Raw genomic sequence first — 15150 nt, forward strand, 5'->3', positions numbered from 1 at the left:
AGAGTACCTACACGAAGCATCCCCTACGTATGTATAGTAGGTAGATAGGTGGCAAACAGGCCCCTCCAAATCCAAATCTATACAAAACCAACCCTCCACCACCCATCACATTTTACCATCTACCATCTACCATCTACACAATCCTCAACTCCAACGATAAAAGAATAAAAAAGAAGATTTATTATAAATCAGCCAGAAATCTAATCTACAGCGCACCCGCAGCCTCCAAGAGCCCCTGGAGCTCCTTCTTGTTCTTGCCCTGCAGATCGGAGTTTCCGCCGATGTGCTGCTGCTTGATGAAGATGTTGGGGACGGTGCGCTGCTGGGAGATCTCGTAGAGGGCGTTCTGGATTTCGGTGCCGTCGTCTATATCATAGGGGAAATGATGTTAGCTTTCTTTCTTTGTTTGATGATATGTTTATTCGTTTGTATTTCATTCCCGGTTCGGTTCGGTTCGGTTCGGTTCCACTCGCACTTTCGTGTTCGGGTTCTTCTTGGTGGTGTTGTTATTGTTGTTTTGGGGGGGGGGGGGGGGGGGGTATTGCATGTTGAGGGTCGAGGGTCGAGGGTCGGGAACGAAAAGAAGGAAAGGAGGAATAGACATAGATAGGGATAGGGATAGAAAGAAAAGAAAAGAAAAACATACCCAGCTGGTCCAGCTCCAGAGCAGTGTACTGCGCGCCGAGGTCATTCAGCAACTGCTTGCTGGCCTTGCAGTAGGGGCAGTAGGACTTGGAGAAGACGACTACACGCACACGCACACGTTAGCTATGCTTACAACCAGTCCACAGTCCACAGTCCACAGTCCACAGAACAAAATACCCAGAAGACGGGCAGATGAAGAGGGCAGATGAAGAGGGCAGATGAAGAGGGCAGATGAAGAGGAGCAAGAGGGGAGGAGAACATACCAACGCCATTCTCACTGATCAGAGTCTGAGCCTTAGTCTTTGCGGCGGACATAGCGGCGGGGGAGGGGCCGGCGAAGGAGCCGAACAGACGGGTGAAGATGGAAGATATGGTGGGCGAGTTGGGACCGGAGGGTGGGAGACTCCGGAGATGAATGTGAAGGATAGATTAGAAAAGAAGAGAGGTGGGGGGTTGGGGGAGGGGGTAGCGGGGTATTTAAAGTCTGGTGGTACAGTAGCAGTGATAGGAGTGGTGGAGGTGGTAGATATACTGGAGGATGATGATGAGGGAACGGAGGGAAGCACGCAAGCCGGTCGCGCTAGTGGCTGATTAATAACGATTAATGCGCGCTTATGTAAGAAAGGCGATGTCATCGGTCTGGAACGCTGTTGCTCCCGAGGTTATTTGAAATAAGGTAGAGTTTGTGCTCGGTATTCCGTACTAGTACGAGGTTCGGGAAACGGGATAGATACTATGTAATGATTCGATTCGATTCAATTCTGTCAATATGCTAGACAAAGAAGAGTTGATGCAGGTTTTAACTATCGAAGATGTAGTAGTTCGGAAAAATAAGTAGTAGTAGAAAAAAAAAAAAAAAAAACCAAGGAAAGACGCGTGATGTCGTAATGACCGCTCAATGCAGAAGTGTGAAGGAACTCGGACTGACTGATGAGAAAAAAAAATCCTCCAAGGAATCAGGGAATGAATGACAGTGGTAGGTCGGCGAAATGGTTATTTAAATCCTAGACAGATCAAACACCACCCACCCGCACGCTGAAAAGCAACAACGAAAAGCTCAATGCGGTAAATAGGTATCTTAAATGACGGAAATGCCAAGACTCAATAAATACTCGGACTCGGACTCGGACTCAGACTGCCATCTCACATCACGATGCAACACCCGCAGCCCTTCTCCTTCGCTGGCGGCTCCTGCGCCGTCACCACCGGCGGGCTCCATTTGGGCTGCAGGGCCGCATGCGATGGCTCCTGTACCCGGGGCATCGTGCTATAGCCCATGCCAGTGGTCGGCCGCGGCACTTCCGCTTCCTTCGACGGGGGCGGCTGGCTCGGTTCCTTTGGCCGCGGTGATGGCTGCGGCTGTGGCACCGGCTGCGGCACCTCCTTCTCTTCTTTCACTCCCTTCTCCTGCTCGGGCTCTTCCTTCGGCACCGGCTTCGCTGCCCGCGCGGGCCCCTCGGGTCCGATGGCCAGCGGAGCAAACTCGCGATCATACGTCGTAGGCGTCTTACCCTCCTTGACCCACTGCTCCTGCTGCATCTTTCGCGCGTGCGTGGGTAGAATCTGCTGGTCGGGTGGGAGACGCGGATCGGGCTTGTACATCGTCGCCAGCCACGGGGGATCGCCTTCGGGCCGATTGATCGGACGAGTGTCGGTTCCTTTGCCGGGCCGCTGGGTGCTTGACGGCCCCCGGACTCGCGGGGTGGTCTTCCTTGTCGCAGCAGGGGCCGAGGTCTTGCGATTGGTAGGGCCGCCCTTGGCTGTCGTCTTTTTGGCCGCGGTGTTCTGCAGTGTGTTCCCACGACTGACGGGCCTGGTCCCGGGAGGTATATTGTTCGCAGAGTCCACCGACATCGGCTCACTGGCCCTCCGAGGCATACCAATCGACAGAGTGTCGCCTTCGCCGTTCGTCAGTGCCCGCGAGCGCTGCATCGGGAACTCTCGTCCGATATGCCCAGGAGAAAGCGGCGCTGGACTGGCCGTGGGGATTGGGATCCGAGACGAGCTCTTCCGCATGCCAGGGTTTTGGTAGAAGCCCGCTGCTTTTTCCTCGTCCGCCGCAATCTCTTCCGGTCTGCGGAGATCCCAATGCTCGCGACCATTCTCCAACGGACTGTATTCGCCATCCGAGAAAGTCGGGGAGCCCGCGTATTCTCGCCGTTGCGATTCATCCTGCAGAGTGGGCCATGGCTCCAGTTGTTGCTCGGTCGGCTGAGAGATGGAACTGGCACCTTGCGAGTCATGGTTTTTGGCGCGACCCGTCTTGCCGTTTTCTCCCCGACGCTGAAACATGATGGCAGCCTGTTGCAGCTCCTCGCTCTCGATCTTGGCCAGCTTGTCCCGATGAATCCAGTTGTCGCGGTCCATCCCGTTCATATACAGGCCAATGCCCTCGTTCCACTCGCCCTGCTTGACCGATCCATTCCGATACGGAGCTTCCGAAGAGTCCATCACGTTTCCGGCGCTGCTTCTCGGTACGTCGTGGCCGTAGACGGACCGTGAGCTTTCTGCCTCACTAGCATGTCGACTGTGGGCGATCTCGCGACGACCTCGGGGGCTTAGATGTTCCAGGGCGTAGGCATGTCTCGACAGGGAGGAGCTTCGAGATCCGTTACGGTCTAATGTCCGATCCTTAGACCGGCCATGGGAATTGTGGGACGACCGTGATTTGGAGCGACGGTTGGTACTCTGCCGCAGCCCAGTCAGCATGCAACGGTCTGGAGCACCGCACGAGGGAAAACGCAGGCAAGGTCACTTACATCCTGTCGCAGCGGGACAGCATACTCCCACTGACTCTCATCTACACTGGGTGACGTCCAAACATCTGTAGTATAGGCCGCGGTAGCTGTAGCTGTCCCCGCCATTCCAGCAGCGATGCGTATGGATCAGACAAGGCCAGACCAGCTGGTACCCGTGGGTGCTGTGGTCGTGGTTGCACAATGATTAAAGAGAGTCTGTCTGGTCGACCAGGTAAATTTTTTTTTCTCCCTCCTGCAGATCCCCGATCAGGCCATCCCAATGGCACACAGACCAGAATCACCAACCACGCAGGGCAGCTTTTCTTCGTGGGTGCCCCCTAAGCCGAGAACCCAACAACGATATGTACGATGTGAGGGGTAAGGTGGTTGGGAGGCGGCGGTACGATTCGGGGAAGGACAAGCCCGCAGGAAAGGGGGCCAGGGGGGTGGGTGAGGGGGCACGAGAGCGGCGATCCGAAAAGAGGAAATTGTAAACAGGAAGCGAGTGGATATCGGGTGCCTGGAAACTGTGCAGCGCGACGTGGTCCCAAGGAGAGTTGACGAGCTGGAGGTCAGGGACCGGCGGGATCGGAACCGTGGATGTATCTCGGGCTCAGGGAATGCTGTAATAGGCCGAGGGCGGGTGGCAGGCGGCTACTCGTTAGGGTGGCCGGGCGGAGAAGGCGAGATAATAGGGAATTTGGGGGAGGAGTCGAGGTGATGGAAGAGACGATTATGGGGCCGTCGACCGGGTATAGGTTGACAGTTGAGGGGTGGTCGAGTCGAAGATGGTGGGCCAGTTCGGACGAACAAAGAAGACGAGGAGGAGGGGAGGGGAAAAGGAGTGATGCAAGATGTGGCTGGACCGTGGCGCCAGGACAGTGTCAGCGACCACTCGACACTGGAGGGGAGGAGGAGGGGGGCGGATTAAAAGATAAAAAAAAATATGACGAAGAAATGAAGATGAAGATGAAGATGAAGAAGAAGATGGAGAGTCGTCGAGTCGAGTCGAGTCCAGTCCACAGCGCAAGGGTCCGTCGGGAAAAACAAGGCGAGGAAACGAGCCAGCAGCGGGACGGAGAGAGAAGAGGAGAAGGAGAAGAACGAAGAAAGACTATACCGTCGACTACCCCCAGTCCGGTCTAGCAGCCCTCGGATTCAGACAGCCTAGATCCCCCCCCTGGGCCAATCACCCCGGCAGAGCAGAAAACTACTATAACAAAAAAAATAAAAAATAAAAATATATATATATATATAATAAAAAAAAATTGTCCCCGTCGATCCCGTCGTTCCAACTGTCTCTCCCGTCAACGACCATGTGCCGTGTTTTCTTTCTTTCTCGGGGGTCCCGCAGGTGAGCCCTCACATTCCCTGGCCGGATCGATCGATAGAGATAGATAGGTAGATTACCCCCCTGGACCAGAAACAAAGGGTCTTTTCTCTCTGAGTCTACTCCGTACTCCGTACCTGCCTATAGGATACACTACCCTGGATTTATCTTCCGGCGTTGACGTTGACAGTTGACACCTCTATCCCGAAGTCGATCTGTTCGAGTCCGATATGAGACTAAGGGGTAGGCACCACCATCTAGTAACCACCTACAGTACCTACCTACCTACCTACCTACCTACGTAAGTACAGAGTACATAATTGTCTACCTTCTTTGTGACCCATCCACCCATGAAAAATATCAATCCCTACCTGTCTATCTATCTCCTTTAATTAACCAGCGAATAAGCATGACAGCTAGACAGTAGGCACTAAGACAGATAACTAGTTCGCCCGGTAGTTCGCGGTTTGCTTAGCCGGGACTGGGAGATGGCAGGTTTTTTCCCCACTAGTCGGGGTGACTAGATACTCACTATCTAGCTACTAGATGCTTATATATATATATATACTATGTTACTATGTAGAATTGACTCGGGATATCGATACACCTCCCTTCCTATACTCCACTCCTAGTAACTTATAACCCATCTTCCCTCACGCACAACCAAACCCACCATCACTGCACCAGCACCATAAGTACCGTATCTAGGTAGTATATCCAATACACCCTCCCCCCCGTCATAACAAAGACCGTACCCGTAACCCCAATACCCCAACATCGCCGATAACCCGATAGCCTTCATCGATGACGAAGGAGGAAAGTCAGAGCTGTCCCGAACCCTGTATCAACAGGCGTGCTCCCTCGCCACTCAAGGTTTGTTCATTCCAAGGCCCATCGCAACCGCAACCGCAACCGCAACCTTGGACTACCCGTACTAGACAGACGGTGCTGCCGCCGACCGACCGGGTGCGTCGGCACTTCCAACTGCCAGTGGTGTCGGGGAGTAACCAGGATCAGGATCAGTATTGTCGCGAAGAATACTGCCGCACTGCACTGCATTGCACTGCACTGCACTGGGCACGTGGAATCCGCGCGCTGATTACTTTGTATAATAATCTATGTATATGTAGACCTACTACCAGCGATACTCCGACGACTCTGCAACTCTGCACGGACGATCTCAAATTAATCATCTGCAAGGACCCTATCCAGTACAATCCGAGAGACATCATCCGGACACCGGCCAGCCACTCCACCAACCAATGCGATTTCTTCCCTCCCAGGTACCCGTGCGTGCGGAGCGATCCCATGTGCGTGGTCTGGGAAGACATGCAGGAAATTTGTACACAGAATGTCAAGATGAATCAGATCGAACCAAAACAAACAAATAAGTGAATCAATAAGTAAGGGTAGAAAAAGAAGGGGGGGGGGGGGGTGTGAATAGTGTCTATTTCGTTCTTGTATTAAGGTCATCTATCCCATAAACATTCCCATATCCTGTACAATCAAGCGAAACGCGAAAAGCGAAAAGGCGAGAGCAAGAGTGAAGAGAAAGAGAAAGCTCTCAAATCTTGGCCGCCTGGTCCAAACTATTAAGGGCCCTCTGCGCTTCCTTGATGAGCGCCCGGCGCGCAGCGCGGTCTTCCTCGCTCGCGGGCTCGATTCCGTCCGCCTTCAAGATCACCTGCGCCAGGATGACCTCACTCAGCATCTTGTGCTCGAAGTCGCGGGCCTTCGCGTCGGGCGGGGGGCTGGTGAGGTATTCTTCGCAGCGGGGCAGCAACTCGCGCTGCAGGTAGGCCATCAGGCCGTTGGCCTGCTCGAGGGGAGAGCGGAAGATGCCCAGAGCGGGCGAAGCGGGAGGCATGCCTCGACCGGCGGCGGAGGACGGTCGCGAAGGTTCGGCGGGAGGAGCGAGGCCATTCGCGTCCTCGCCCTGGTTCTTCTTCTTCTTTCCGTGCCGTTTCCTGTTCTTGCCGGGGCGCTTGCGAGGCGGCTCTTCCGGACGGGCGGACAGGTCGCTGTTGTTGTTGTTCTTGTCGGCCTCCGCCTCGGAGACATCGCTGGGAGAGCTCTCGCCGGGCTCGACCCCGGACACCACGCAGAGCACCTCGGACTGCTGCTTGAGACCCTCCGACCGGCAGGGCAGCGAGTCGGTCTCCAGCAGCTTCCCCTTGTACAGCAGCTTGATGCGGTTCGGGTCGGGCGTGCGAGTGACTTCCGCGGCGCGTTGTCTCAGCTGGCCCACGCTGAGGGCGCCGTCGTTGATGGCGTAAGCCGGGAAGTGCAGGTCGTACGTGTCCCTGCGGTGTTTCAGACGCAGGACATCGGGCTCGGTGTCGGCGCCGCCGCCGGGGTATTGGGTGGCGGACGGGTTGACGATGTCATCCTGGGTGATGTAACTGTAGTCGTTGTCGGTGACGTGTGGGGGGTCTTGAGGGCCGGTGTAACTGGGGGAGCGGCGCCACAGGTTGGCGAACGGGGAGCGGCGGAACATGACGAGGAGGATGACGGTGCAGGCGAGGACGGTATATGCAACCGGGGCGGTAGAGGCGCTGTCTGTGTGGTCCGCGACGAGCTCTGGCCAAGGCGTGAGGAAGCGCAGGGGCGACGAGGCTTTGGCAGAGGAGAGGGTGGTGAGAATCTGGTGGTGGAGGGAGTGCAACGACGGAGGGAGATTGGTGGCGACGTGGTCTATGTAAGAGGCACACGTCTCGCCCAGCGAGGACAGAGAACTGTGCGATAACAGCTGGCTCATGGATTGAAGGCCAAACACGAGACAATAAGGGGAATGACTGGGGGAAGGGGGAGGGAGGGAAGGTTGAGGTCATGGAAGCTGGCCACTTTAGCTCCGGAACAGGCAGATAAGGCGGAGAAGGGCTTTTTTTTGCCGCTGCCGCCTATGGCATGCGAGGCTGTGGAGCAAGTCTGTATCAAGGCAGAAACACCCGGACTCTTCCACGAGGCTGTTTGTGCCTGCTTTCTTTCCCTTTCTCTTTCTTTTCTTTTCTTTTTTTTTTTTTCGCTCCCCTCGGGATCGAGGAGGCTGCCACTCATCGTGTGATCATTTGCCCGCAAAGGGTGATGGCATGACCTGCTGAGGCTTTGTCGTATTCCGTGGATCAGGAAGGGATGTACAGTATGGGTGCTTGGCTATAGGTAAGAAAGCCGAAACTCCACGGGGTACGCACAGCTATCATACAGAACTAGAATGAGGTATAGAGAGAGGCACGGAAGGTGTGGAAACCAGCACATTCCATCCCGCGGTTGGTCCGTAGTTCAACTAAATATACATTCTGTGTCAAACTGAACCAGCATCCACCATCACCTTGTTCAGTAAAGATTATATCAAATTCCGAAACACCTGATAAAACGTGCCATCTGATCGACCACACGACACACGTGGCATGCATGAGCATATCATATTGGGTTTCATCCCCAGAGCTGGAGGTATGTACATATGTACATCGGGGTATGTAGCAGACAGTACAGTCGTAGGTGATAAGATGATCCGCTATAGCAAACCACTACCCAAGACACCCCAAACAGACAGCAAACTCAACCACAATGCCTATTGGCCACCCCGAAGAGAATCAGGCAGCATTCAGCCTATATCTACCTATTTCCAAAGCGATGTAACAAGACCGGGCGGATGGATACCTGCACCCAACAATACCACACAGCAGATACGAGGAACAAGCCCCTTGTGGTCGCACGCAAGCAAGCACCTCCCAGGTATCCAGCAACCCAAGACAATAACAATAGTACCCACCAAAAGAGACAGCCAAGATACCCCAGCCTTCTCTCGTCGAGACAGAGTTTTACCTCCGACTCAATGTCTCAGAATAAGGATAAGGCATCCCCATCCCCAGCCCCAGCCCCAGCCCAGCCCAGCCGGCCCCCAATAAGCTCCGAACTCAGCTGCGTGGTGCCTCGAGTCAAAATCCCCATAGTTCCTGCTCCTATAGGGGTGACCGTGACCCCAGCTTGGGCGGAAGCAGGAACAATCCAATCATAGAAAAGGTCAGATGCGATGCGATGCGGATCGATGGCTATCGAGTCCGGATCATGTGAATGCGATAGGGACGAACTAGGTGCGTGTGGTAGCAGTTGTTGGGGGGGGGGATGAGGATTTCGGCCAGGGTGATATATCCATGGAGGGTTACCGTATCACAAGCTCGCGGGGCTGGATGCACTTGACTACCTACATATGGTACTATCTAGGCGGGCCTGCTGTTGCGTCCGTCCAGGTCCCCCAACTCAGCCCACACCCACCCCTGGTTGATGAACGTGCATGTGCATACGGCTGCAGTGTGATCGACGTTGCACTAGGTGAGAGGCAGGCAGGCAGGGAGGTTATCTGGGATTTCCCCGCATTTGGTGGGTTGAAGATCGGATGATTTCTGTGCGATGGTCGGGAAGGAGGGGCGAGGGGCGAGGGGGGTTTGGGCGCTGGTTGGTATGTTACCTGTCAGCTGTTCTGGTCGGGTTATATGTAGTGTCGTTGACGGTGCTGGCTGGCTCTTGCTACCTGAATGCTGGGAATGGTACTGGAGAATCCATGACGAGCATTGGGACAGATCACATCGGCCTACTGTGGAGGTCATGTGGAGTACTGACTCTGTCCCCGAATGAAACGGCTGGTAAAAAAAAAAAAAAGAAAAACAATCACTAGGTAGCTACTATGTACATTTATATTAATACTACCAAGGAAGACCGTCTACCAGCAACGCCTTCGCCATGCAGCAAGTACAGGTTACACTACTGACCAGGGGCCTCACAGTCGGACCCCGCCAGGCGCAGGTCGGCCTCCAAACCACCTCGCGAGGCCGTCGTTGCTCTCGCTGTTTTCGTTGCTCATCCATCGGGGCAGACGGAAGGAGTCTCCCTGCAGCCATTGGGGCTTGCCCGCGGTTTCGAACGTGTTCTTTACTCGGTGGGCAAAAGACTGGAAGAAGTTCTCCTCGTCTTCGTCCTCCATCGGGGTGATCGTGGCGGCCGCTCCCCTGGGAGCCCGAGGAGCCCTGGAGTTCTCAAGCAGCGCAGTCCGCGAGGAAGAAAACGCAGGGCTCTCCTCATCAATGCGGCTGGCCGGGCGAGGCGACCGGTGACCGCTGCGAGTGGACAGCCCCAGACCACCGAGACCGTTCAGTTCGCGCTCGATCAGGTCCCGTCCCTCTCGCCATCCGCCCAGCCCGTAGCCCCCGGGGTTGTTTTCTAGATCATCTTCATCGTCTTCGATGAGACCCCAGCTGCAGATGTTCTGCACCCGGCCGTAGAGGTTGAAAAGGGTGGCGCCGATGGGCACCAGAATGAAGACCGGGAAGAAGTAGTCGAAGCCCTTTCCTAAGGGGGTGAGGTCGATGAACCGGCCCAGAAACTTGTAGAAGGTGGTGTTCTGTCGGACACTCTCGGGCAAAAACGTCAGGAAGTTGTATGCAATAGGCACGGTCAGCTTGGCCACTAGCCCCGCGTACCAGCACGCGCTCTCCCCGTACGTGTTCCGACGGACCAGGGCTCGGTTGCCCCACACTTTGGCATCGTTGACGCCCACCAAAGCCGCGGAACACATGTACAGCAACCAAGCAGAGGCGATTAGTTGCCGCCCAAACTCGACCTGGGCCGGAGCCTTGTGGTAGGACACTATGGAAAGGGTCACCACAGACAGCCGAGGCGCCAGCGATTTGACCAACTCCGACCAGACAATGCAGACGGACGCCGCCGAGAAAAGCGCCCCCAAGCCGAGCCGCACATTCGGGATAACGTGCACGTAAAGGTGGTATCGCATATAGGGGTTCAAAAGCTTCAGGCTCGACAGGAAACTTGACCGATGGGTCGAATGGTTGAACTCAAGCTTCTGAGACGCCGACGAATTAATGATCGCCTGGATGTCGTCCGCGGATAGGACCAAGCGGTCCCATTCGTCAACGAAACGGGCCTTCTGGTGTCGAGCGCGCTGAAGGCGCCTGGTCAGATCCGCAAGATAGCGCTCAGTGATGACAGCAGGGATCGTGCCGGGACCATCCGATTGTTCCAGCAGACCTGAGCGCAGCTCCGGCGAGGGGCTCGCCGTCTCCGCCAACTCTTCAATCCATTCCTGAAAGTCGAGAGCTGTGCCCGTCTTGCGTCGCTGGAGTTGGGTCACCTGCGACTCTAAGCTTTCAAGATCGTTGATCGCGTCCATCAAGCGGTCATGCAGCCTCGGCGCATGAGCTTGGATCCTCCGCAGCCGACCACTGACGTTGGCGTTCCGGAACAGGGTGCGGGGAATCGACACGAGACCATGGCCCATCAGGTAGATAGCCAGAACAAGACCCCAGACATATGCAAGGGCCATGACAAGTGTCTTGATGGAGGTGAACTCGAAGCCATTTTGGATCGAGATGTAGATAAGTCCGACCGTCGCACAGCACAAGACAATGAGCTGATAACGCGCGTTCGAACGAATGGAATAATGGATGCGACCTTTGGGGTCACGGTAACCCGAGTCGATGTATTCTCCAAGCAGAGGAAGGATGGCCCTGTGACGAAAGAAAAGGGTATCAGCATCCGTCGGAAACCTGAACGTCGCGACCGGTCCGCCATCGTGAACACGATGCACTTACCATGTTAGCACAAAGATTAGCCAGTAGGCAATGCGCCAGGAAACCAGAATCAGACGGTCGGGCAACCAGATAGCCGTGGGTCCAGCCCCCTCCCGCGAGCTCGATGCGAGGTCAATGGGTACCAAGAGGACTACACTGGCCGGAAGCGCGAGCGCGAGGAAGACGGGAATGGCAAGATAAGCCGGGGTGGCGCGCAGGGTCAGGAAGCGTCGCAAAAGCAGCAGAACAAGGACGGAGATCGTGAGAAGGGCCGACGCAAAGAAGATGCTAGACCCGACGGGAATGGGCGATGTGGAAAGCATCGCGATTATGGGGGGGTCGATAGACATCCTGCGGCGGCGGAGGACGAGGAAAGTACGGGGAAAGACAGGCAGGCAGACAGGGTCTTGGGCGATCGGGGGCAATCAATCAATCAATCAATCAATCAATCAACAACCACCATCGTAGGTAAGCTAAAAGAGGGACTATTGATCCAGGGATCGAGATGTAGAGCTTTGAGGGAGTACAAGGGAGAAAGGTCCAGATCGGAAGGGACGCAAAAAAGGGACCGGGTGCCAGAGGCGATTTGAGGGCGGGCTGACGATGGAAACGAGGTCTGTTTTATGGATCATCTCATTTCCCACCTTCGCCGGTCGGTCGATGCTAATCAAAGCGGCCGCCATCTGGTGACGACAGCACCGGGTCACGTGCCATCACCTGACGGGGGGGCTGTTGCTAAAAGAAGCAGCAGCGACTCCACCGCGACAGGGTTGGGCCACTTGGCTCGCGGGTCGCTGTCCAAGGCCCAGATCGACGGGCTCCTCGGCGGAATCCTCTGCCTCCTGCCTACAGTACGGAGTACAACACAGTACTCTATTCGGGGCACTTGCCTTCCGTCGCAGTACGGGAGTACATCTATCTACCTTAGTCCTTTCACCACTCGCCACGACCGGGGACAGTTTCATCACCATGCAAGTAGTCCTTCGTAGAAAGAAAGCAGTTTCAGTAATACAAGCTTTCTGTTTGCCATCATCTCCAGGCCGCAAACTAGGTCGATACTAATATACTAAGTATTCTGCCACAAGTGAAAAGTCAGAGGGCTTTGCTCCGGCCATCCTGGTATGTGCTCACCTGGGGGAAGCCCCGGAGTGTGTCCAACATCTAGTGCCGGGTACCTAGGGGAGTGGTGCCCTGTCCTGACAACCATAAAGGCCGGCTTTTCCTTTTCTGTCTTTACAACAATGGGCTGCTGTATAAACTCAAACTCAGAGTCAAATCAACACGGTCAAGGAATACCGGATCCGACATCGAAAATTGCTACCATAATCCCCTTCGAGAGAAAACGACTTCAAGAGCCAGTTGGCACCCAAGCGACAACGGGATGAACCGAAGTGGACTGATTCGTAGAATGACTGCAACAGCTCGAAGGGCAGCCGTGGCACACAACCCGGATTGCAGGCCTGCTGGTAGAAGGGCCAGTGGCAATGGCTCCTATTTGCTCATGGAAACCTGGTACTTATCCTTCAGTTGGTTGTCCGTCTACTCCATCTGGCCCTTCCTGCCCTGTTTACTCTCTCTCTCCTGGGTACATGGCGACATAGGTACGAACTACGGAGAGGTACTCCGTACCTTGGAGTGGGATGTCTGCAAGGTGGAGGGCTTCCTTATGAAGCTAGTAATGAATAGTACTAGGTACTATAGGTACCTGGTTAGACTGGAAAGCAGTAATGTCAGACCCAGGATCGCTGTCTGCTGTACCGGAAAGACAGCCCTCCTTGAAGAACACCGCCTTCCGACTTGTATAACTGTTGGTGGATGTAAACACCGACCAGTCGGTAAGGTACCTACTGCTCTATTCTTCCCATATTGGGGGTGGAGAAATTAAAACTAGCAACCAGCGTTAGAAGAGTCATTATCGTCCCGCGTTCTTTAGGACTCACGGGCAATGAGCTGTATCGGTATCTATCTATCTACCTACCTACCTACCTACCGTCCTGAGGACGGTCGGTGGGGCAGGGAAGTACATGCGCCTTTTGAAAGTCCGATTGAGTGATGTTAGCGGTAGGGGAAATGGAACCAGGCAGCCGCTTTCGTAGCACTCTCTAGACGGGAGACCACCATGTGTCCTCCGTACCACTTATCTAGCATCTAGACCGGGATTTTACTCGGAACATCTCAATCCATCTTGGAGGTACAGAGTACAGAGAAAAAGCTTCTCCGGATGCAATGACGGACCAGATACGGCAGGTGGTTACCTTCCAGGTCCTGCGCAATACCCAAGTAAGAACAAGTAAGAAGAAGAAGTAAGAAGGAAGTAAGATAAGTAGGGCGGATGGGTGGGTGGGTGGGTGGACGACGAACCCTGTACAGTACGGTAAATCGGCACCATTGAAAGAGGAAAAAGAAAAGAAAAGAAAAGCACAAAGCATTAATTCAATCAGGAAGGCCTGCGAAACCAGCCGCTCTTGGCCTGACAGACCTTGCGTCCCTTTCAGCCAGTCACCAGGACCAGGCGCAATACAATAATTCCTGTAGCCATGAATTGCATGCTCGCATGGACACCGAGTTGAAGAGGTCAACTTGTCAAGGGCAGGTCAGTACGTAGGAGGTAGGTACAAGGTACTGGATACTAGTAGTAGTACTAGAAACGATGGCCCGCTCTCCGGTCGTCCCCATCTGCAGCCGTGACGGCTGTCGTTTCCTATGGGAAGCCTAGGAAATAATAACAATAATCATAATAAGTTACGGGAGGACGGTCCCAGCCCACCAGGTAGGGTATCCAGGAAGCCCACCCGGCAGAGAGGGTAGAGACTAGAAATTAGTTTTGCCCACTTGGGTGCTAGTCGAGGCACTAACTAACTTTCCCTAGCCTCGACCGACTGACGACCACCAGTCGCCAACGGGCAGATCCCCAATAAGGTCGTGGGAAGTCTGGGTAGTACCTGTTAGTCGCTTGGTCTGTTTGGTCGGCCGCAACTAACCCAAAACCAACGTGCGCCTTAGGCCACCACGGCGTACCTGACTTTACCGTATCGTTTGTTACCACTCACTGCCACGGCCGGCCACCCATCGTTCCCTCTGGTTCCCTCGTCCCTCTCGCTCGCTCCTTCAGACGGGATCTTCAACTTCTCTTACCTGGTGGTTCTCTTCTACTCCTCCTCCTCCCACCACCACCACCACCACCTTCACCACACCACCACCCTTTCCCTCCCTTTGTTGCTCATATCCTGGGATTGGCCGTGGACTGTACTTTCTGCTTGGACTCTATCTTTCTCTTTCTTTCTTTTTTCTGATCCTCCAATTTATCTTGTGCAGAGCCCGACTTTTCCTCGTCCCATTCTAGTCTAATTCCTGGTTTCGCGACCTCCCGCCTGCGAGTCCTCTCATTACGACTTGGCTCCTCAGTCTTTCGGATCCTCTTCTCTCCTCTCTCCTTCTCATTCCTTTTCTGTTACATCTTCTGCTTCTTCTTTTCTTTAAATTATTATCTGTCCACCCCCTCCTCTGGATATAATACAAACTACATACTTCCCCTCCTCCTCGCCCCCCCCCCCCTCCTCCAGCTGACACGCTTGCTGTCCACGCCACCGTGCAGGTGTTATCGGGTTATCTGTCTTACTGTACGCCCAGGTATGATCCCCTTCAGCGCTCCGTCGATTCTAGCGCCCTCCTCTTCCGACCGTTCGGCTTTTTGCGCACTTCTGCATTCACTGCCAATCCAGAGCACCGGGAACCACCGCCTGCTGGATGCTTGTCTCTTTCTTGCTTCCCCCCCCTCCCCCCCCAAAAACCATCATCCCATCCCATCATGTCGTAATTTACTTTTACCTCCCTACCTTACCTACCTTCCCCG

At 54.6% G+C, this 15150-nt stretch overlaps 6 protein-coding genes across 6 annotated transcripts; 2 read left to right on the forward strand and 4 right to left on the reverse strand.

Moving 5' to 3' along the window:
- Nucleotides 1–205: 205 nt before the first annotated feature.
- On the reverse strand, nucleotides 206–960 carry BO70DRAFT_340263 (glutaredoxin; the record flags this gene model as incomplete). The annotated part of the gene is made up of 3 exons (XM_025541281.1): nucleotides 206–366; nucleotides 647–745; nucleotides 909–960. 3 exons carry the CDS (start codon nucleotides 958–960, stop codon nucleotides 206–208), a joined length of 312 nt encoding a protein of 103 aa, XP_025397676.1.
- A 675-nt stretch (nucleotides 961–1635) lies between these two features.
- On the reverse strand, nucleotides 1636–3668 carry BO70DRAFT_94336 (uncharacterized protein). The gene has a single exon (XM_025548862.1). It carries the CDS (start codon nucleotides 3352–3354, stop codon nucleotides 1789–1791), a length of 1566 nt encoding a protein of 521 aa, XP_025397677.1. The 5' UTR covers nucleotides 3355–3668; the 3' UTR covers nucleotides 1636–1788.
- A 1806-nt stretch (nucleotides 3669–5474) lies between these two features.
- Nucleotides 5475–6152, forward strand: BO70DRAFT_94352 (uncharacterized protein). The gene has a single exon (XM_025548863.1). The coding sequence runs from the start codon at nucleotides 5518–5520 to the stop codon at nucleotides 6106–6108; it is 591 nt and encodes a 196-aa protein (XP_025397678.1). The 5' UTR covers nucleotides 5475–5517; the 3' UTR covers nucleotides 6109–6152.
- BO70DRAFT_363908 (uncharacterized protein) lies at nucleotides 6144–7657 on the reverse strand. The gene has a single exon (XM_025543680.1). The coding sequence runs from the start codon at nucleotides 7469–7471 to the stop codon at nucleotides 6278–6280; it is 1194 nt and encodes a 397-aa protein (XP_025397679.1). The 5' UTR covers nucleotides 7472–7657; the 3' UTR covers nucleotides 6144–6277.
- A 1682-nt stretch (nucleotides 7658–9339) lies between these two features.
- On the reverse strand, nucleotides 9340–11932 carry BO70DRAFT_363910 (LMBR1 domain-containing protein). Its single transcript, XM_025543681.1, has 2 exons — nucleotides 11319–11932; nucleotides 9340–11234 (listed from the first exon to the last, which is right to left on the reverse strand). Exons 1-2 carry the CDS (start codon nucleotides 11645–11647, stop codon nucleotides 9491–9493), a joined length of 2073 nt encoding a protein of 690 aa, XP_025397680.1. The 5' UTR covers nucleotides 11648–11932; the 3' UTR covers nucleotides 9340–9490.
- A 587-nt stretch (nucleotides 11933–12519) lies between these two features.
- BO70DRAFT_94378 (uncharacterized protein) lies at nucleotides 12520–13310 on the forward strand. The gene has a single exon (XM_025548864.1). It carries the CDS (start codon nucleotides 12679–12681, stop codon nucleotides 13180–13182), a length of 504 nt encoding a protein of 167 aa, XP_025397681.1. The 5' UTR covers nucleotides 12520–12678; the 3' UTR covers nucleotides 13183–13310.
- Nucleotides 13311–15150: the final 1840 nt, after the last annotated feature.

Source organism: Aspergillus heteromorphus, assembly GCF_003184545.1.
Source record: "Aspergillus heteromorphus CBS 117.55 chromosome Unknown BO70scaffold_20, whole genome shotgun sequence".
NCBI lineage: Eukaryota > Fungi > Ascomycota > Eurotiomycetes > Eurotiales > Aspergillaceae > Aspergillus > Aspergillus heteromorphus.